The sequence below is a fragment of the Trichosurus vulpecula genome, chromosome 1 (assembly GCF_011100635.1).
Source record: "Trichosurus vulpecula isolate mTriVul1 chromosome 1, mTriVul1.pri, whole genome shotgun sequence".
Taxonomy (NCBI): Eukaryota; Metazoa; Chordata; class Mammalia; order Diprotodontia; family Phalangeridae; genus Trichosurus; species Trichosurus vulpecula.
The window spans coordinates 195,243,894-195,266,950 of record NC_050573.1 but is presented as its reverse complement, the minus strand read 5'-3'; the positions used below and the strand labels follow the sequence as shown (position 1 = coordinate 195,266,950).

General features: G+C 39.5%; 1 protein-coding gene across 1 annotated transcript in view; it reads right to left on the bottom strand.

Annotated features, from left to right (window-relative positions):
* Positions 1–23,057, bottom strand: part of SCGN (secretagogin, EF-hand calcium binding protein) — a 66,343-nt gene that overhangs the window by 9,979 nt on the left and 33,307 nt on the right. The window contains exons 4-8 of the mRNA XM_036742360.1: positions 21,851–21,940; positions 19,961–20,017; positions 18,252–18,329; positions 3,169–3,224; positions 372–417 (exon numbers count right to left, since the gene is read on the bottom strand). Coding sequence (XP_036598255.1) covers positions 372–417; positions 3,169–3,224; positions 18,252–18,329; positions 19,961–20,017; positions 21,851–21,940 — 327 coding nt within the window. The remainder of the gene's footprint in view (positions 1–371; positions 418–3,168; positions 3,225–18,251; positions 18,330–19,960; positions 20,018–21,850; positions 21,941–23,057) is intronic.

The following is a 23,057-nucleotide window of genomic DNA, read 5'->3' as shown; positions in this document are numbered from 1 at the left end:
TTCATATAGTTTGTATATATCTTATATCCAACTTGATAGGTATTTGTTTCCTTCCTTAGAATCTGCCTTCCTTGGGAGCACAGGCTGTACAGTTGGTTTTTGTTTTTTCCTTTATTAAGTGCTTAGCACACAGTAAGCATTTAATAAATGCTTCCTGAGTGACTTCCATACAAGATCATTAGGGGCCAGGGTCCCCTTTGTATATACTTCAGTCTGTAATACCTTTGAATCCTCTCTGTCTCCTCTATTATTGGCTTCAGCAACCAATAAGTGAAAACCCAGATCTCCAATGATCTTCCTGCCTCCTTCACTTTTCTCTTTAAATCTATTGACAATGGCATAAATTACTCTAGAGAAATACTGCTACTTACATCCATTTTAAATTGAAGCAGGAAGTTTTCCTGAAGAGCCAGAATCCTATATGGGGGAAAATATCCACAGCCACCTGTGAATTACTGTTGTCAGAGCTTCAGGTTACATGACAGATTAAATTTTCTCAGAACAGGATGGATGCTTCTAGAGGAGTTGCTTAGTCACACAGCCAATATGCGTCAAGGGCAATTCGCAGATAGGAGGAGGTCTTTTTGACCTGGGGAGAGCTAGGTGGTGCAGTGGATAGAACACTGACAGGAGTCAGGAAGACCTGAGTTCAAATGCAGTTATTTCTTCCATATAGCAGGTGGGTTAGGGATGTGGTGCCCCCTTGATCTGAAAAATCTCTGTAAAAATTTTTGGCCCTCCTTTAGTACCAGAGAAGAAGTATGAAATTTTTCTTTTTCTTTCATAGGGTGTTTGTGGTACCTTATTGTAAAATTTGGGTTAGGAATTTGGCTATAAGCTCTGTGTCATCTGCTGGCCTTCATGTGTCATCTGTGGCTTCTACAAAACTCCCCCCAAATTGCCATTTAATTTCTTATGCTGACTGGAGATAAATCGAAACCATGATGGGAAAAGTCATGATGTGGAAGGGATAACTGTATTGCCTCAGATGCTTGATAGCTGTGTAACCCTGGGCAAGTGATTTAACCCAGTCACCTACCTTGGTCTACTTATCTGTAAAATGGGGATAATAATAGCACCTATTTCCTAGGGTAATGGTGAGGATAAAATGAGATAATATTTGTAAAGTGTTCTGCAAACCTTAAAGCACTATATGAATGCAAGCTGTTATTATTACTATTACTAATTATCATTATTACTCTAGAGCTTAAATGCTTGCTGAATACCTTACTGTTCAGGATGATTATAATAATTAGGCAGCGGATGCCTCATGTTGGAAGAGAGGTGATTTTGGCTTCATGCTGGTTATGTATACAAAGGACAAGCACTGACTGGTTCTGCTTAGATCTAGCTTTGACTCCAGGCTGAGGACCCCTAAGTACAGAGATCCTTATCACCAGGTAATGAATTTTTCTGGCTATCACAATTCATAAAACTGGCTGCTAAGGTACGACAGTGTTGCTATTTGTGTTGGCCACTGGAGTGCCTGCACAGATGAGGTCATGAACCTCTGAAGTTCTGTAATAGGAATAATTTACATTTCTATAACAAGTCATCGGTTATAAAGTATTTTCATTCACACATTATCTAATGTGATTATCACAAGAAGTCTGCCAGGTAGGTAATACTATACATGTTTTCCAGAGGAAGAAACTGAGTTTCAAAGAGGTAAAGGGATTTACCCAAGCCCCAGTGGGTAAGAGATAGAACCGAAAGTTATGATGCCTAAGAATAGCAAATGGTCTTTGTAACGCCACTATATATGTATATGTATATGTATATGTATATGTATATGTATATGTATATGTATATGTATGTGTATATGTATGTGTATGTGTATGTGTATGTGTATGTGTATGTGTATATGTATATGTATATGTATATGTATATGTATATGTATATCTGTATCTGTATCCGTATCTATATATCTATCTATATCTATGTCTATATCTGTGTCTGTATCTGTGTGTGTATATATATGTATGAGAACAAGTTAGTTTCAAAAGATCAAAATATGTTTGACTGCATTTTCATGATTGAGGTTGCTTTGTTGTATACAAAACATTTCTGCCTTGAAGTTCCCTTTCTTCCATTTGTTTCTTAGGATCACCCTTCAGATTATACTTGCCTCCCTACCCATGACAGCTGTCCTATCTGAGAAAACTCTCTTGCTTCTTCTAGTGTATTACTCACAGGTTATGTTTGTACTTTGTTTTCGAAGATGACCATGACGTCAGTGAAATGATGACATGACTTGCAATTGACTTTGATTTGAGTGAGGGAGGACTATGCAAGGTCACCACCTCACTTTCTCCTCTAGATCCAACTGGTGGTCAGTGTTCACCTAGTGACGCCCTTGTGCAATGACCACTCCTGTGAAATAATCTGTTCTGTGTATTTCCATGAACTACAGGCTCCTAGATTGAGAGTTGAAAGGGACTTAGGGGTCATTTAGTCCAACTCTCTGGTTTTACAAATTAGGTAATCAAAGCCCTAAGAGGAATAGTGACTGACCAAGGTCATACAAATAGTAAATGGCAGACTGACGCAAAACCAGGACCTCTTCAAGGTCCATTGGATGCTTGTTCTAAGGTGTGGCCCTTTAAAAAATACTGAAATCTAGGACTCTGTGTGAAACAACCTGTTGTCTCACTGAAAATGCTAGATTTAGAACATGCTGGTCACCAGCTCCAAGACAGACTGCCTTCTTTCCAGCTGTTCTTTATGTGTTGTCTTCCTCTATTAGAACAGAATCTCTATGAGGGCAGGTACCTTATTATGTGACTAGGACAAATAAGTGCTTAATTAAATTTTATCTGTTACGAATTGGGGTCTCAGAACTAGGCCTAAATTTATCTAAAGAATAAGATTTTAGTAGTAGACAAGAAAAATACACTTTCCTGTGTCTGACACCATTTGTCTCGTTTTATGCCTTATATGTTCTGTCATTCCACAAATGAGGGCCCTAGATATTGAGGTTGGGGTCAAGAGATCAGAGTTTGAATTTATACTTTGACACTAGCTATGCAACTCCTGCTTTAGAGGAAAAAATGCTTATGTTTCTTTGGTATCCAGAATCAATCTCTGATCTCCACATAAGAGGAATTTATCATCACAACCTTATGGAGTTTGCTTCTGAACCCACTGGATTTTCTTAATGTTGCTGACCTTGCCAAGTCATTTAGATCCAACCGGCCATCTTTGTTTTTGTCAAAGATCTTCATCTGGAAAAAAGGGAAAATAACTGTGAAAAGCTTGATATTGATAAGCCTGGCAAAGCAAGTCTATGGGTACCCTGTAGAAAGAAGCAGGAAAAGAATTTTAAAATAGTCTCAAGAAAGGTCATGTCAAGAAACTTATTAACATTATCGTCCTTCCCACTCCTTGCCCTCTGCCCACCTCCTCACCAAATATATGAAATGCATGAAATGCATGAAATGCATGAAAGAGAACCTTCTTTCCAAATGATGGTGACACCACAGTTGAAGTGGTAGACTGGGGGAATAGTGAGTGTTGAGGCAATAGAGTTGTGATGAGAATGGAGGGGTAGGAAGTTTTGGTCAAAAAGAGAATTTTGAAGTCTTGGAGATGTTGGAATTTTCCTTAGTGGTAAAGTCTAAGGTGTGGTAAGGGAGGGAAAGGTCCTTGAGGAATTTGAAGAATTGAAGAAAATTGAAGAGTTTGAAGAATTGAGATGGGCATTTTGCTAGAATAGTTGCTAACACAAATATTGAAGTCCTGGAGGATGATTTCGGGGGATGGAGCAAAAAGGGAGACTATTAGTCAGATACGGAAATCATCGAGAAAGTTGGTAGAAATATCTGGCCAAGTCAGTAGATAACTATAGCCAGGATGGCAAGAGTGGGGTATTTGTGCATGCATAGTTCTGTGTAGAATTATGTGGTGAAGCAGTTCTCTTTCTAACTGCAGATGGTTTTACTGTCTCAGTTTAACCTGAAACATAAGTGTTCTGGGAAAGGCCTTTAGACCAGGAGTTGGGAGACAAGAATTTTAGCTTGGACTCTGGCATTAAGTGGCTGTGTGATGTGGGCTAAGTCTGCTTCTTTGCCCAACCTCAGTGGATTGTAAGGTCCTGTGAGCTCAAATATTCTATAAAACTAGCTGAGCTCTGCCAGTCCCTTCCAGATCCAAGTTTCCATGATAATTTGAAGACTTGCTGAAGGAGAAATACCACTTAAGCAAACCCCCTTTGCCTGTCAGCAAGCATGATCCTTCAGAGTAAGTTCTACTGACTGAGCCAGCCAGGAATTCTAGGGCTCCCACAGCTGCACCAGGCTTGTCAAGGGGCTAACTGTTTCAATGGTGATAAAGGCACCATAACGGGCAGTTGCTGGGCTGTGAAACATTGGTGGGATATATTTAGGTTCTCAAAAACTGTGGTTTAATTACTTTTCCTCTTATTCCACTTTCAGCTCAAACCCAGACTGCAGTGGAAGTTCCATCCGTCAACCAATCAAACACTCCACAAGCATCCATTAGTTAGAATATGTGAGTCTGCTCTGTTCCATTCAATAAACATTTATTAAATGTCCACCTCATTCGGAGCACTGTACTAGGCCCCTAGAGAGAAGGGAACTTCAGATTAGACCAGGTACCAGAGCTCATGGAGTTTACAATCCAGTGCCTCCATTTTCCACCTTGGTATACAAGCTACACTGCAAATTCCCCATGCCTGGAATTCATGGCTTCCTCACCTCTGCCTCTCAGAATTTTTATCAGCCTTCAAGGCTCAACTCAGATACCGCCTTCTCCATGAGGCTTTTCTTGTTCCCCTAGCACTCTCTCTCATCCAAGTATTTTGTATTTGCTTGTCTGTGTAACTGCTGCAGCACTCACCCCTCACCAACTGCTTCCCCCATAGAGTACATGCTTCTTGATGACAGGGACTGTTTCATTTTTAGCTAATAATAGTTAGCATTCATATAGCGCTCGGATGTGTGACAAAGCACTTTACAAATATTATCTCCTTCATCCTCACAACAATCCTGGGAGGTAGGTGATACTAGTATCCCCATTTTGCAGACGAAGGAACTGAGGCAAACAGATGTTAAGTAACAAAGCTAGTACGTGTCTCAGGCTGGATCAGAACTCAGGTCTTTCTGACACCAGAACTAGTGCTCTATCTAATGCATCACTTACCTACTATATTTTTGCTCTTATATTCCTAAATCCTATTATCTGAACTGTGATATGCAGCTAGGTTGAGTGCTGGGCCTGAAGTCAGGAAAGCTCACCTTCCTAAGTTCAAATCTAACCTCAGACACTACTAGCTGTGAGACTTTAGGCAAATCCCTTAACCCTGTTTGCCTCAGGTTCCTCATCAGTAAAGTGAGCTGGAGAAGAAAATGGCAAACCACTCTAGGATCTCTGCCAAGAAGACCCCAAATGGGGTCAGGAAGAGTTGGACATGACTGAAACATGACTGAACAATAACAACAGCAGCGTGCGATTGGATGGACACCCTATACTGCTTGTTTATTTGTACATTTGCTTAATACTGCAAGTGAGCGATTAGTTGAGTCCATAAATGAACAGGAGGAGGGGGAGGGGGAGGTGCATTAACTTTGGAAAATTGCAAAGTACTCTCAGTGACCCCAAGCTTCTCTCCGAAACAAAGGCTCTTCTGTTGAATAATAGTATTCAGGGGGTTCATGGCTACAAGAAAGGGAGCACTCCAGTGTGTGAAGAGTTGAAAACGAGTATCATTGAGAGCACAATGGAAAGGTGGAGGTCGGGTACAAGTCAGCTGCCACATATTATACACCATTAGTTGGGAGGGGGAAGTAGAGTAAAGGATGTTATCTAGGAAGTATCAGAGCCTAAAAGAAGATGAGATGGTCACATGGTAAGAGGGACAAATAACTGATAGACAGCCTGCGAGCTCCCTTGGCATCCTTGCAGCATTGAGAAAGAGAGGGAGACTCCAAACATGTTGCATGCAGCCCCTGTGGTAACTTTATGGGCTATGGATGGACAGCTGCAGAGATGATGGGTCGCATACTTGGACAGAATGCCCGCAAGGATGAGTTCACAAACCCATTTCCATATTTGAGCATCCCTTGTACCTAGTGCCGTGCACCTGGTAGATACTTTGTAAATATCTGTTGAATTCAAATGAATAAGGGAATATGTCACACACCCAAGTAACTATGATTTTAAAAAATCATACATGCTAAGTACATTAGAGAGGTATAATCAAAGGGCCAGGTGAGGTCTAAGGGGTGAAAAGTCCCTCCAAGATTGGGATTGATTAGGGAAGATTTCATGGAGTATTTGGTGCATGAGTTGAGCATTTCTAGGTAGGTAAGAATTTGCCAGGTAGGGGGAAGAGAAGGTGAGGGTTCTATGTGTAAGGAGGAACAAAGCAAAACTGAAAAAGAAGGAAAGCACAGGACAGGTAGAGGAGATGAAAAGCAGCCCAATTCGGCTGCAGTAGGGAGTGTATAGAGGAGAGTAGTAAGAGGTAAGGATGGCCAGGTAGGATGAGGCAAGGGTGTATTTCCAGGTTAAGGAGTTGACAGCTTACATCCATCATGCCATTACTAATCGGTTCATATTGCAATTGGGAAGAAAAACACCTTGGCCAAAATGAATTAGGTATATGTTCTGTAGCCCCAGCCTAGTGGTTCTCAAGTAATGGTAATTGATATTCATTTCTCCAGCAGTCTATTTTCAGAACATATGTACAGAAGAGTCACAGGACTTGACTAAGCCTCACTGTTTCCAACAGATTCATAGAGATAGGACATTTCTCCTGAGATTTGATGGACCAAACCTACAAACAAAACATACTAAACCTTTGTTCCTCCTTAAACTACATGTATAGAAGTATTATGGGCTCAGAACCTGACTCCACCATGAACTACCACTGTACAAAGAGTTCTGAACTAGATCCTACTTCATTACTGCTAAATGGCTTACAAGTGATATTCTCTGGGTATTGTCACAGCACAGCTCCCTTAGCTAGTTTCTTTTAAAATTTTGTTAATGCATTATGTTTTTATATCACAGATGTGATACCCAATGAGCACCCTCCATTCATAGCAACCATGACTGACAGTATATGCAACATTCCACACATGCAGTCCTGTACTGCAAGAAAGGAGGTATATTTTATTATCTATTCTCCAGGACTAAGACTGGTCAATGCAATCAATTGGCTATTTGTGTCCTCTTTTTCATTACTGTAAAATGTTCTTTCATATAATAATATTCATTGTTGTAAATGTTTTTCGTTATTGGATAATTTTTTGGGTGTTTAATAAATACTTGTTAATTGATTTACTCAGCATAAGTTCATATAAGTCTTCACTTGTTTCTTGGAATTTTTCCTATTCCCCATTTCTTATGGCACAATACAATTCCATGACACTTATATACCACAATTTATTCAAAGATCCCCAGATACATGGGCAACCACTTTGTTTCCAGTTGTTGGCAATTATAAAAATTATGGCCATGGATATTTGGGTACATATGAGGCCGTTCTGTCTTTGACCTCTTTCAGGTTTATATCTAGTAATAGGACCTCAGGTTAAAAGAGTGAGGAACAATTCTATGATTTTTCTCTATATTGAAAATTTTTTTTCCAGAATGGTTGGACAAGTTCACAGCTACACCAAGTACTCTAGTATGTATGGCCTATCTTCTCAAAGGCCTTCCAACCCAGGGGTGAGGAACCTGCGGCCTTGAGGCTACACGTGGCCCAACCTAGAGGGCCACATGTAGCCTTGAGGCCTCAGGTTCACTACCCTTGAATTCAAGACTATTTCTGTCTTTTGTCATCTTTACCAGTCTTCTGTGTAAGAGAGGAAACTTAAGCGTAGTTTCATTTGTGTAGCCCCTGTCTGCATCATGATAGATGATTTCATGAGTTGTGGCCAAAAAAAAGTAATCATCGCGGTGCTAGCCCTCTAGTGATGAACTTCTCCAGATTTGACGAGGTGCGTCATAGAAATAAAATCATAAAATTTCAGAATCAGGAGAGACTTTAGCACCCATCTTAGTTCAACCCATTCCTGAAAACAAATTCCTTTTACAGCATAGGTAAAGGGTGGTTATCCAACCTTTGCTTGAAGACCTCCAATGACAGAAGGATTACATGCCCTCTCAAGAGAGCCTATTCACACATTCAACTAGCCAATTGTTAGGGAATTTTCCCTTACATCAAGCCAAAATTTGTTTCTTTTCATTTTCTACACATCATACCTAGTTCTTCCCTCTGGGACCAAACAGATCAATTCCAACTCCTGTCCATTTGACAGCCCTTTAGATAGTTTAAGACAGCATTCTCTTCTCCAGCCTACATGGTCTGCAATTTTTTTCAGCAGACTATTTTACCGATGAATTTGAGGCCCTTCATCATCCTAGTTATCTTGTTCTGAATACTCTCTGGCTTGCCATCTGTAACCCACCTTACATTTCACAAGCTGATTTCTTAAATTCAGAGGTAAGAGTTCCCATATATTCCTATTCAATGTCTTTCTGCTCTATTTTGCCTGATGTTCTAATTTTCACATCCCAATTCTTTAATTTGCTGTGTTAGCTATTGCTCTCCACCTCAAAATGTTCAGTCTATCACTGCAAAAATACTAGCAAAAAAACTAGAACACTCAGACTCTTCTCTCCACCTCCCCCAAATAGCTGTTAGAAGATGGCAATTAGGTATTTGCTTAACTGAACGTAAGGCAGTTTCCATCCCCTTCCGAACAAAACTGACCATACTTAACATAGAAAGAAGATTAGAGTCTAACCCAGGAGTTAATTTTTTTTTTGGGGGGGGGGGTCAGACTTGTTTTGGCAATCTGGTGAAATCCACCTAGCCCTTCTTAGCATTATGTTTTTCTTTCTTTTTTTTTTCTTTTTGGAGGGGGAAAGGCAGGGCAACTTGGGTTAAGAGACTTGCCCAAGGTCACACAGCTAGTAAGTGTGTCAAATGTCTGAGGCTGCATTTGCACTCAGATTCTCCTGACTCCAGGGCCAGTGCTCTACTCACTGCGCCACCTAGCTGCCCAAGCATTATGTTTTTTAAATGTATAAAATATAATACACAGGATTTCAAAGGAAGCCAATTACATTGGAATGTAGTTTAAGAACCCTCAGTAATTATTCTTAATTCCATAGATCAGGATTTGAGTGACTAGGAAGAGTCTACAAATGTGTCTTCGGAGGAGACTCAGGTGAATAGTTCATGCTTACTGACTGTATTTATCAATATAGCTTTTTAACTTTACCCTAAAGCTTCATAGTCCTTTATAGTTGTCTCTGAGTCTTGTAAATGAGGAAGAAGTTTTGGAAATAGGGAATTTCTGGGAACTATTGAAGAGGGGAAAGACATTTAATTCGATTCTTTTGGTTTTGTTTCTAGCAAGCTATTTCCATTCTTCTAGGAATATAGCTAGTCGTTCCTTACTGGACAAAGATTTCATATTTAGAGTATCAAGAGAATGGTTCATGTTTATAGATGGCCTAAAAACCTGCCCATTTCTTATCATCCTTTGTCCCCTTTTCTACTACTCTGTCACTAACTTGGCAGAAATCGAAGGAGACTATGCAAAACTAGGGGCTATTTTATGATTGTTTCATGGGTTCCCACGGCCAATTCTACATTTTTTGTGCCTGCTATTTAAGCATTGAAATATGACATAAATCCTTCTCTTAAGAAGCTTATAATCCAATGATGGTGGGAGAAGCCACGTACATAATAACTGTGACAAAAGGGAGAATGAGGTAAGTGCAATGGAGAAATCCAGGCGAGGATATGAGGAATCTGAGGAGAGAGAAATGACCAAGGATCATAGGATCATAGGGTCATCGATTTGGAGCTGAAAGGGATCTTTGAGGCCATTACATTGAACCTCTTCATTTTACAGATGAGAGAACTGAAGACCAGGGAGGCTAAATGAAATGTCTAAGGCTAAATTTGAACCCAGGTCATTCTGACTTCGAGTCTAGTGCTCAATCTACCTGAATACAGGAAAGGATTGTAGAAGGAAGTAGAAAATAACATCTGGATGGCACTAGAATGGTAATGAGTATGTGTTGGGGGTGGGGGTAGGTAGAGGATAGGATTATATGCAGCTTCATGAAGGAGGTGACATCTGAGCTGAGTCTTGAAGGAAGGCAGCAACTTCAATAAACAGAGATTGGGGGTGGAGAATAGAGTGCGATATTCATTCTAGGCATAGAAGATGACAAGAACAATGACAGAGACAAGAGAGGGGGGAAAAGAGAGAATGGGAAGCAGAAACTGGTTGAGTTGGTTAGGTTACATACTCTTTGAAGGGGAGCCATGTGAGATAAGTCTGGAAAGTTAAATTAGAGCCAGAAAAAGCAATTCATTTAAAACAATGAAGACTTATGTTTTTATTATACTATTATGTTAGTATGTTTAAAATGATTTTTAGTGACAATTTGACATCCATATGGAAAAGAGATTGGAAAGGAGACCTTCTAGAGGCAGAAAGAGTAGTTAGGAGGTTTTTGCAGTGGTCTGAATAAAAGATTTTGAGGGACTAAACCAGAAATTATTGCTAATGGACATATCACGGGAACAAGAGGACTAGACCTGTGAGCTCATTGGTATAAGGAATTCCCAGATGAGGAAACTCACTCTGCCAATGAAAGTTGGCACCTTCTCTCCAACTTTTAGATATTAGAGAGGTGCTTGTAAGTACTGAAAGGTAACACAGAGCCAGAATGTGACTGTCAGAGACTGGAACTGAACCCAGCTCTTTTAGATTTGTCTACTTCGGTCCCAACTTCTAATTTTTTTTAAATAATAGTTTGGGTTTCACTTACTAAAACTAGTTATATGAGCTTAATTTCTCCAAGGGCTATTAGTATAGCTTGCTTTTCAAGAAATAAAATTAAAAATTTTTTCTTTATCCAGATCACTAATTTTTCTTTTTCTCTCCCCCTCATGTTGACAGCACATCCTTATTACGTGTCATACTTGGATTTCATTAACGTACCGTTTCCTTCCTTGCCCAGGCCACTAATTAAATAAGACCAGATCAACAGTCTTCCTTTCCATTGCTCATCGAATGTATTACCAAGGCTCATGTAGCATTTTTATCAATTTTTAAATGTTACCACATTCATCCAAGCCATCTTGAAGTAATTTGTTAAGCAAAATCTCTTAAGTAAAGCATTTGATTCTTTAAAAAAAGGAAGAGAAAAGGAAGGAAGGAAAGAAAGAAAGAAAGAAAGAAAGAAAGAAAGAAAGAGAAAGAAAGAAAGAAAGAAAGAAAGAAAGAAGAAAGAAAGAAAGAAGAAAGAAAGAAAGAAAGAAAGAAAGAAAGAAAGAAAGAAAGAAAGAAAGAAAGAAAGAAAGAAAGAAAGAAAAGGAAAAAGTGGCCTGAGCAGCAGCAGAGTGAGGTAGGTCTCACATCCTGTAGTAGCCTGCTGCTGCTCAGGACATGCACTGTTTCCATCATCCAAACTGTTCCCACAATAAGCTCACTGGACAGGGTCAGTTAATGTTATTCATTCATGTCAGAAAAATGGAATGAATGTTTAAGATACTAATCAACTACACCCAGTCTTATAGAGGTTCCACAAGTCTCCAGATGGAAACATTTTAATTGACCAAGTACTCTTTTCAGTAGACATCAATTAAATGCCAACTTGGTGTTTGAACAAGCTTCAGCCTCCATGGATGTCATATGGTAGAAGGGAAGAAGAGAGGGATAGAGAAATGGACATGGAGTAATGAGTTAGAAAGAGAGAGAGAGAGAGAGAGAGAGAGAGAGACAGAGAGAGAGAGAGAGAGAGAGACAGAGAGAGAGACAGAGACAGGAGGAGGAGGAAAGAGAGTAATAGTGAAGGGAGAGGAAAATGGAGAGAAGGAGGAAGAAAGAGGAGGAGAGAGGTGAGGGAATAGAGATTAATGAGTGGAGAGATAGAAATGTGGAGAGAGGGAGGGAGATGGAGAAAGAGATAAAAGAAAGGGGAAGGAGAACAGGAGGAGAAAGAGGGGGGAAAAGAAAAAGGAGAGAGGGAACAAGATGAGAAAGAAGAAGAGAGAGTGGGGAGGGGAGGTAAAGGGACAGGGAGAGAATGAATATAATAGACCAAAGTGGCATTGCATAGTACAGAGTTTTGAGTGGGGAAGATCTGGGTTCAAATCTCACCTCTGGCCGTTATTAGCTGTTTCTACTTGGTCAGTAGAAGGATCATAGATCTTATCTATAAAAAATAGCCTTCATTTATGAGATAAGATTTTACTGATCTTAGCTTAGTTGATCTTTACAATAACCCTGTGAAGAAGAAAACTTGCCTAAAGCAAGTATTCTTATGATCAGTTTACAGATGAGGAAACTGAGACACAGTGACTTGTCCAAGATGATGTCAGGATTTGAATCCAAGTCTTCTGATCAAGTCTGGTATGCTTTTCATGACACCATGCTTCTCCTGCCTCGAATTCCTCCCAATTCAAATGTAGAGATCATTAAGACAAAATTTCTGTCTAATCAGGGTGATAAGGTTTAGCAGCATTTGTTAGTGTTAATTTTATTGTACAATCATTTCAGTCATGTCCAACTCTTCATGAGGAGATAGATGAGACAGACAGGAGAAGGAGGAGGAGGAAAGAGAGTAATAGTGAAGAGAGAGGAAAATGGAGAGAAGGACAGATTAATGAGTGGAGAGAGATGGAACAGGGTTAAGTGACTCATCCAGGGTCACACAACTAGTAAAGTGTCTGAGGCCACATTTGAACTCAAGAAGATGAGTCTTCCTGACTTCAGGTCCGGCACTCCATCCACTGGGCCACCTAACTACTGTGTTAGTTGCTAGCAATATTAGTCCATCCATTGTAAAGCATTGCCTCAACCTTCAGCTCTCTCTGTATTCATGAGAACACTTCCCTCTCCCCACAGCAATGCTTCTCTGATCCTTCTACTTTCCCAATGACTTACTTCACCACAGCTCCTGTTGAGTATATAATAGGGTGTCAATTATTGGGACTATTTGTGGACTTAATGAGGTAGAAAATCAATTTTTCTGGCTAATCAGTCTGGTTGTTGGGGGTTGGAGGACAAGCCTGATAATCAAGGTGCTGCTGTTATTTTCTTTTAAAAACCCGATTGAAGTGAGACTTTCTCCTCATGGCCTTTCCCTCAACTTGTGTGTTTCACTCTCTATAGGATTTTTGGGTCATTCTTCAGACAGAGTGTTAGAGAACCAGATAGATAGCGTTCTTGGTTGTTTTACTATTCTTTCTTTTCAAAGGAGTTTAAAAATTGTAGAATACTAGGCATTCTGACTTTAATTTGAGGATTGCTATAATATCTGCTGCTAGAACATGTCTTGAACGTTCCTTCCACAATACTTTATGTTGTTTCCTCACCTTTGACCATCTGTCAAATTCCTATCCTTTCCTTAAAGACCAATTTAAATGCCTCAACTTCCATGAAGCTAAAGGGGAAAAGATCCAACAGGATTGTTCCCTCCTTCCCCCACCCACATGCATGCCTTTGTCTCCTGGTGGCACTTGTTTCTAGATCTCTCACTTATTACTGTAACACTGTGTATTATAGTATGTTTCTAATCTCCCTTCTAAACCGTAAGTTCTCTGAACCAGGGTCTGTGGCTTATCTAGATGCTGGTTTCCTTTCCTTGAGATAATGTCCTGCATGCAGTAGGTGGTTAATAAAAATAATAAAAATTTGTGGGATGAATGTTGCTAAATGTATGGGGGGAGGATACTAATAAAGGGGAGGAATTCAGAAGGGTCTTCTATAGGAGGTAGTCTTGAAGCATGCTAGTGATTATAAGAAGCAAAGATGAAGAGGATAAACATTCTAGGCATGAAGGTTAGACTGCAAAGGACAGAGGTAGGACATAGAAAGTAGTGTGCAGGGAAACTTAAGTAGACCAATTGGATTGGATTCTTCAGTGCATGATAAGCAGTAGTGTGAAATCAGTCTGAAAAAGTTGGGAGGAGAGATTACACAAAAGGAGAGTGTCGTCCACAGTGGCAAACGCTGCAAAGAGTTCAAGATGGATGAGGACTGAGAAAATACCAGGGGTTCCAGCAATTAAGAGATCATTAGGGACCTTGGAGAAAAGTTCATTCAAGGGGTAGGCTCATAAGCTAGATTTCAAGAGGCTGAAATGTGAGAGATTTGAGGAAGTGGAGGCCATGAGGGTAGATAGCTTTTTCAAACAGTTTGTCTGTGAAAAGGAAGAGAGATATGGTATGATAATTTGAGAGGATTGCTAGATACATGTTACTCCTTTTGGGGATTATTGTGTTTCAAGCAGCTGCCCCTTCTATAGAGGGTACAAATAGTTCTCTTCTCTTTGCTATGAGAAGAACTTCAGATCTCTTACTCCCAAGTGTTCAGTAGTTCTACTTCCTTTTCTAGGTGTTACATTCTCTCATCTTCCAGATTCCTGATGTAGATCAAGATTTTCTTCTTCCTCTTCAGGTCCTTTATTTTTTCATTATTGTCCCATTCAAGCCTCTTCCCCTCTCCCCCAGAAAAAAAGATATTCTTCGCAGTAACTTGGAGAGTAGAGAGGTATTCCTTGATGTAATCTACCTTTTCTTATAGGAAAGAGTCTATTCTGCACTTAGAAAGTCACTTGGCTGTAGCAGAAAAACAAACATTATAGATTCCATGCAGGTCCAAGCAATTTCTCACTGCTCTGAATACGTGCTAAAAATGGGATGATCCTCAGTAATCTTTGTTACTCACATGTAGAATAAACTGACATAATCCAAAGGATGTCAGCTTTTTTTTTGATCATTAACTCCCAAGGTGAAAACCTCTAGCATGAAGATTATTTCAAAGGATTTAGTACCAATAACTGATCACTATATTCAGGGAAGGGAAAACTATTCTGGAAAACCAGAATACTACCATCCCAGTTTATTTACTATAGAAATTATCTCCATATTGGTAGACCCAGGAGTTACTAGGGCTGTATTTTTCCTCCTTCCCTCCATCCCAATTTCTACCACTGGCTTTAGGTATAAACAAAATAATATATGTATATATATTATATATATATATATAAATATTATTCACAGATCCCTGAGAAGCCTTTCACCACCCCAACACACACATATAAATATATATACACACATATGTGTGTATTGTATATATTACATATCATATATTAGATCATAGGTTATATATTATACATTTCCTCCACCTGCTTAATATAATGTTCAGATTCCCCTATTAGAGCATTTCTCATTTTATCCTCTTTTAAAATGTTCCTGCATAGGAGGTATGCATGACAAATTATATCATTACTACTTTGCATGCGTTTTAAAAAATCTGACTACTTTCCTCATTTTGGAGCTAGCAGACCTCAGGGCACTGGGGGAATAAATGCTTTGATGCTAGAATGAAGGAAGGAAGGTGCTTGTTCATGGAACGCAACTCTGGAGAGGTTAGATCTATATGAAGCGCCTTGGTAGGTAATGAGAATTCACCAGATGTGCTCGGGAAGGGCAGGGATGGGGAATGGCAAAGAGAGACAGGTATGAGGCCCTCTGGCACACAGTCAGAGGCAAAAATGTGGAAGAGATAATCTCAGTCCTAATTTGGCCTAGGGCCAACCTTGACTGGCCATCTTGTTAAAGATGTTGAATTGTTTTTCAAGGAAGGTCGACATTGATATGAATAAAAAACCTTAAAGTCAACTGTGTTTCAATAGAAGTGCTCTCTGCAATCCAGAGATTCTGAAAGCCAATATTTCATTCGGCTCAACCTATTTAATCAATTAATGAAATTGAGATCATACCTTTCAGTGCCGACATCACCAGAAAGTAATGTCAACAATTATTCAATTAAACGACTTTCTAGAAAATGAGGTGATGCTCCTCAGTCAGTTTCGATTTTAATTCATTTTCCAAATTATTTTCCTATTAAAGGGTTTCAGAGAAACTTGAATCAATGAGGGACCTAGAGATTTCTCTGTAGCTAAGAAGCAGTTTCCTGCTTCTGGGGGATTTCCTATTCTGCTCTTTATTGCTGAACATATATATTTGCTCAGGATTTCTATCATTGCTTTACTAGCAATTAAAAGAGACCATCACATCGGTGATTACCATGATTGAGATCTGGCCTAGGATTTGACTTTATTCTTTGTGCTATTAACAGATTATTACCATCTAAGATAATTTCCTGCCTGAACTCATACATGCTCCTCTTGATTGGGAATTGAGCTAGGAAGAGTATAAGAACACTTGGTTGGCAGGCTTGGAATCAGAATTCCAGAGCTGGAATATACTTCAGTGTGATCTAGAGCAAACCTCAGCATTGTTATTGATACAGAAACTGTGACACAAGCCAGAAGTGACTTTCCCAAGGCCATAGTAAATAAGTATGAGAACCAGGAAATCTTAGTTTCAGCTTTTTAGGCAACCATAAGCTACTTAACTTCTAGGTCCTTTAGTTATCATCATCTATAAAATGAGATGAATAATTTGGTATTCTATATAATTGGATTCAATTAAATGAATCTTTATGAAGATTCTAATATGTAAAATGGCACTGTACTAGGTGCTAGGGATACCTATGGCTAGAGCCATTACTAGAATGGGGCAACTAGGGCTTTGTCCCAAGCCCCCAGATTTAGAAGGTGCCAAAATCATTTTCACGTGAATGGACAGAAGACTGCTCAACAGCTACCTCATGGCTTTTATCACTACCACCACCGTTGCCAACTAAAGGCACTAAAGGAAGGCACTAAAAAACCTTCATTTAGAATTAGGTAATTACGTACCAGTTAATAATGAATATTCAGCTAGGTACTGTACTAAACACTGAGAGAGAATTGGAAGAACCTACATAGAACCTACATAGCTGCAAGGGTCCTCATTTTGCAAATGGCGAAACTGAGGCCTAGGTGGGTAAGTGACTTGTCCAAGATCATTCAGGAAACCTCAGTCCTCCGACTTCAAAGTTAGTACTCATTCAGAGAGAAATAAGCCAACAGCTCACTGTCTAGAGGGGAGGGGGGATACAATATAATTATAATGCAAAGTAAAATATACTTAAGAGTATTGAAACACACATTATGAGCAGCAACTTCTGGCTGATTGGGAGGAGGGGGAGGATCAGGAAGGATTTCATGGAGTAGCTAGCATTTGGGGTAGGCCTTAAAGAATGGGTAGTGATGGTGGGTAGGGCATCCCAGTTTTGAGCAAACATATGGAATCAGGAAAACATTGAGTATGTTAGAAGAACCACAAGCACCCTATTTTGTCTATAGCATCAGATACACAAAATTACTGCAATTAATAAATATTTCTTGAGTACCTCCTATAAGTAATTCACTGTTCTAGGAGCCGGAGATATAAAGACTGAAAAAAAATGATGCAGTTTTGATACAATACCTGTGTTCAATCTAATTGGCAATATATTAGTCCAACTGAGAGATCCTGAGGGTCTGCATTAAGGTGGTGGCAAGAGACATTGCAAAACTTGAATGGACAGAATATGGCAACTAGTTAGGTGTGGTGGTCAACAAAGAGAGTGGTCAATATTGCTCTATGGTTTCCAAGATGACAGTGAAGTCATTCACATAAAAGGAAGAAAAAAGTCAGGGAAAAGAGCAGGTTTTGAAGGAAAGATTAGTCCAGTTCTGGACATTGGATTACACAGATAATATTGGAAAAGACCTCAGAGATAATCTTTTCCAAAGCCTTCATCTTATAGATGAGGAAAGATAAGAGAAGAGGGTCAAGAACAGAGCTTTGAGGAATAAACCATATTAGGTATCAAGAGGAAGAAAAAGGCAAAGGACACAAAGGAGAGATCAGATGGATTGGAGGAGAACTATTGTACAATCATGTCATAGGCCTGGAGGAGAGACTATCAAGGAGGAATCAGACTTCCAAGAGATTTAGGTTAGCATCATGGTTATTCACCTAATATGAATGGGGCCTTTCAGGCTTCCCCCCAAGAAGTTATCAACTTTCACATATAATTGCATAGGATTTGAGTGGTTGTCTAAGGAAACCAAGAATGGTTATTCTTTTTTTTTGTTTTTTGGGGGGGGTTTGGAGGGGGGAAGGCAGGGAAATTGGGGTTAAGTGACTTGCCCAAGATCACACAGCTAGTACGTGTGTCAGGTATCTGAGGCCACATTTGAACTCAGGTCCTCCTGCCTCCAGGGCAGGTGCTCTACTCACCATGCCACCTACCTGCCCTACAAGAGTAGTTATTCTTACTGCTTTTGTGAAGCATATCTGAGAGCTTACTTACCATGGTATCAGTATATTCACCCAGTTTGGTCTCAGGAATGGTTTTTTTGTGATGTAGGAAGAGATCTCGAAGAAAGTTCTATAGGTACCAAGAAAAGAATCACTACTTTACAAAAGGCATAAGGACTATATGAGGCAAATACTACTTTTAAAAAAAATTATTTTATTTTTAATTTGTGGAATAAACCAAGCATTTCCATGATGTCATATAATAAAAAAAACAGATGATTACACATGAAACTGCAAATCTATTATGTATAACTTGCTATTCCTTTTAAATAATAGAATTATCATGTGAATTTCTTTTTTTCCTCCCCCTCTCTCCCTAGAAATGGCTACCATTAGACACAAATAGGTGAATATGTATAAGTGTGTGTGTGTGTGTGTGTGTGTGTGTGTGTACACATATATACATATATGTACTTCTATTTATCAGTTCTTTCTCTGGATGTCTTTCTTCATATGTCCTTTATTGTAGACAAATACTACTTTACAACAGGCATAAGCCTTCCATGAGTTCCTTGTTTTAAAGACTGTTTCTTGTTTTTTGTTTTTTTAAAGAAAGCTCAATATTTTTAGTAGGTGATATGGACTTGACTGACCACTTCCTCCACAGACGTCTCGTGGCCCATACCAGAGACTTTTCCCTGGAGGAGCTTCTACCTTGGGGACCTGTTCTCGTGATTGGTGATAGCCTCTCAGAGAATACTTTGTATTTAAGGAGATCCTCAACCACACTTCAATTCATTCCCTCCTCTTTGGCCCACTCCTTCTGGCTTCCTGGCCAACTTCTTTGCCAAGGTCTGTTTATTCTTTCCTCTCGTCCTCCTCCAGTTTTGGAACTAGGAACCAAGATCAAATCTATCCTGCCTTTGTTCTTGGATGGGCTTTCCCTGAGCCTCCACTCATCATCCCAGTAATTTCCCAGAAAAAAGGCCCCTCTCTGGCTACCACTCCCCTTTGAATGTTCCCCCTTAAAAATTAAGTTCCTTGAGAGCTTTTGTATTTGTATCCCAGCACTTGGCCCAATGCTTGGCACGAAGTAAGTGACTAATACTTTTTATTCATTCATTCATTCATGATTAGTTTCATATGATCTCAAATTGATATAACATTTTGATATTTAAAAAGGGCTTTTCTCACCAGAGGTAAGGAGCATAAATGACATTATCTCCATTTTGTAAATGAAGAATCTGAACTACAGAGAGGTTAAGTGGTTGCCCAAAGTCACAGTTAGAAAATAGTATAGCTAGGATCTGAATCAACTTTTCCCCCTCCTAATCCAGTACTCTTTCCAAAACACAGTCTCTGTCCAAGAGAAGTATAGTGAGAAATAGAGAGCAGGGACTCATTTTCCTCCTATTCCTCGTTTTGTCTTTGTATTACCAACACCTGCCACAGTGCCTGGCACATAGCAGGTGTTTAACAGTCCTTGTTTAATGAATGAGTGAGTGAATGAATAATTAAAATGATGATATTCCTCCCTCTTTGTCTCCATGGTTGTGAGAGTAACACTACCTGAATTTTTGAAGAGAGACTCAAATGTGGACAGCTTGGAGAACTGGCAATAAAATTAAACCCAAAAGTTCTTGGCCCCATTCCAGGAAGTTAAGTCCACAGCACATTTAGATTCAAATTTCTAGCAACAGACAAATCCATACATTATCCAAACCTTCAACGGAGGCTGAGAAGGCATTCAATGAAACTTACCTGGAGCTCCCCAGCTGAGATAAACCCGCTGCTATCAGCATCATATTTGCGCCAAATCTGAAACACAAGTCCCATTCAATGAATCAGCCCTCAGATCATCGAGCTAATGTAGACTCCTGCTAATGTTATGGGCAGCTAAGTGGTGCAGTGGATAGAGTGCCAGGCCTAGAGTCTGGAAGATTCGTCTTCCTGAGTTCAAATCTGACTTCAGACACTTAGTAGATGTGTGACTCTGGACAAGTCACTTAGCTTTCTTTGCCTCAGTTTCCTCATCTGGAAAATGAGCTAGAAAAGGAAATGGCAAACCACTCCAGTATCCTTACCAAGAAAGCCCCAATAGGGTCACGAAGAGTGGGACATGACTGAAAAGACTGAGGCACAGAATATGGAGTTGGCATTTAGTTATAGATGGATAGGAACTGGATATGTGATTTTACTGGTATATGAAACTCCCTCTACCAATGCAAGCCAGCACCTGCTCTATAAATTATAGTCTTAGAGAGCTGTTCAGAGCATTGAGAAGTTAAGGGACTTGGCCAGGGTCACACAGTCAGTATATGTTACAGGTGAGACTTGTACTCAGGTCTTCCTGTGTCTGGCTCTCTATCCATTACAGATAATATTAAAAAAAAAAGACAAAAGCAATGTGTTAGCTTTCTATGGGTGGCAGTGAACAAGTAGATAGAGCCAATTAAAAAAATAAATAAAATAAAACCGCTCAGTTCCTGTGGAGTCATTTCTTCAACTGTAAAAAGACACTCAAATGAAAGAGCTCCTTTTGATAGGTCAGAGGCCACTCTGGTCAGAATGATCTTTGATGGTTTATGTGGCTCAGATGGATATTTTTGTGATGGCAAATGAGGCTATCTTTTGTTGTATTTCTTAGCTAGCCCTTAGTCGTTGAATGGGTGTTGCCTCAGACAAACTGAGGCCTGGGAAAGACTTTAATTTAGAAAAGCCAAGGTCACCCACTGCATTCCCAGCCTTCAGTCATTGGCTATCGCCAGTTACCTTGACTTATGTCTTGTGACTGGACTTTGATGACTCTGGAGGAGAGAGTGAAGCTGATGACTTTGTGCCACTCTGCCTCACTTAAATCCAATTCATGCACAAGTCAAGACATCACCCTGCGATGTCATTGCTTCTCTTAGAAAAAGAAGGATCAACAACAACTCCCCAACCATGGACACACACACACACACACACACACACACACACACACACACACACACACACCTCTTTTCCACCTCCTACCCATGGCCTACATCTGATTAGGAAGGAAACAAGGCAGGGAGAATAGGCCTTTCACTACCATCTCTAGAAAATGAGATTTGGAAGTGATTTAGTGCTGGACGCATAGTAGGCATAATAAATATTTATTGCCTGACTGACTTAAAGAGAAACATTGCTTAAATGTGACCAGCAAGCTGATTCTGTTCTCTCTTTGAATGTCATCAGTTCCAAGATGTTAAAAAATGATGACTGAGGATTAGATAGCATGTCCCAAAAGTCTTGACCTTTGGGACACATTGTACAGCGCTTTTAAAACTGTGTTATGCTTAAATCCATTTATCCCACTTCAATTCTGTGAAGAAGGTACTAGAGGTATTACTATCCCAATTTTACCAATGATGAAAGTGAGGTTCAGGAAAGCTAAATAAATGACTTTCAGAGCCACATGCCTACTAAGTCAAAAGAAGGATTTGGCTCTAAGTCCAATACTCTTTCCATGACATCTTGCTATCTCTCAAAATTAAAAGTCACATAGATATCATAATGGGGTATTTGCTTCCCTCTGCCATCCCCAACCTCTATCTCCATATGATCTGAAGCCTTCTGTACTCAAGTGTACTTTGACAGGGTTTGGTATGGAAAGTAAAAGCTACCTACTTGCATAAACTCCACACTGTTATCCAAGGGGGTTTCTCGGCGAAAGAGCAGGAGAAAGTTTTCATCTTCTGGCAAGATTATCTTGGCAAGCTAAAGGATTAAGACAAAAACATTTGGAGTTAGTCATAGCATTCAGTATCACTTAGGGTGCTCTATCAGTGACTTGTTTCATCCACCATTAAATGTCTTCTTGCTTTTTTTTTCAATCCATTTACCAAAGAAGAGCTGAAGGGATGGGTAGTTTCAGTGCCATCGTGGTAGCCTAATGTACATTGCCCACCCCTTTGAATTGTGAATTCCTAATGGATAGTAGGAGATTCTTCTAGAATTCTGTATATTTTTTAGCATTTTGGGGATCTTGTAGTGAAGTTTACATGAAGGCCAAGAATCAGTTCAGTGGTATCTCTGGGGAGAAAGCCAATGAATCTGAATAGATAACAAAACCACTAGAAACCATCTAGGACCCAGAGGCTGACTTAAATTATAAACCTCTATCTATTCTGGCCTTTCCCTGCCCGGTGGTTGTCTATATCCTCTGGCTAATTTCTTGTTCCTCTAATCCCTGTGATATTTCTCTAGACACAAATTTCTTTTTTCTGCTGTCCCTACTCAATCTATATCATGTAATTCTTATGGCTCATCAAATTCCATCTTTCTCTGAGTCTTGTGGAACCCCTGCTCCATTATATTTTTTAAATAAAATTTTATTTTTCCCCAATTATGTGTTCAAATAATTTTTAACATTTTTTAAAGTTTTGAGTTCTAAATCTCTCCCTCCTTCCCCATTTTCTTCCTTCCCTCTCTCGTTCTTGATGGTAAGCAATTTGATACAGGTTATACATGTGCAATCATGTAAAACATTTCCATATTAGTCATTTTGTACAAGAAGACCAAAAAAAAGGAATGAAAAAAATAAAGTGAAAAATGGTATGCTTTAATCTTCATTCAGACAATGTAAGTTCTTTTTCTGGAAGTGGATAGAATATTTCATCATGAGTCCTTTGCGATTGTCTTGGGTCGTTATATTGCTGAGAATAGCTAATTCATTCACAGCTCTTCATTGTACAATATTACTGTTACTGTGTACAGCGGTCTCCTGGTTCTGTTCACTTCACTTTGCATCAGTTCATGTAAGTCTTTCCAGGTTTTTTCTGAAATCATCTTGCTTGTCATTTCTTTTAGCACAATAACATTCCCTCACAATCAT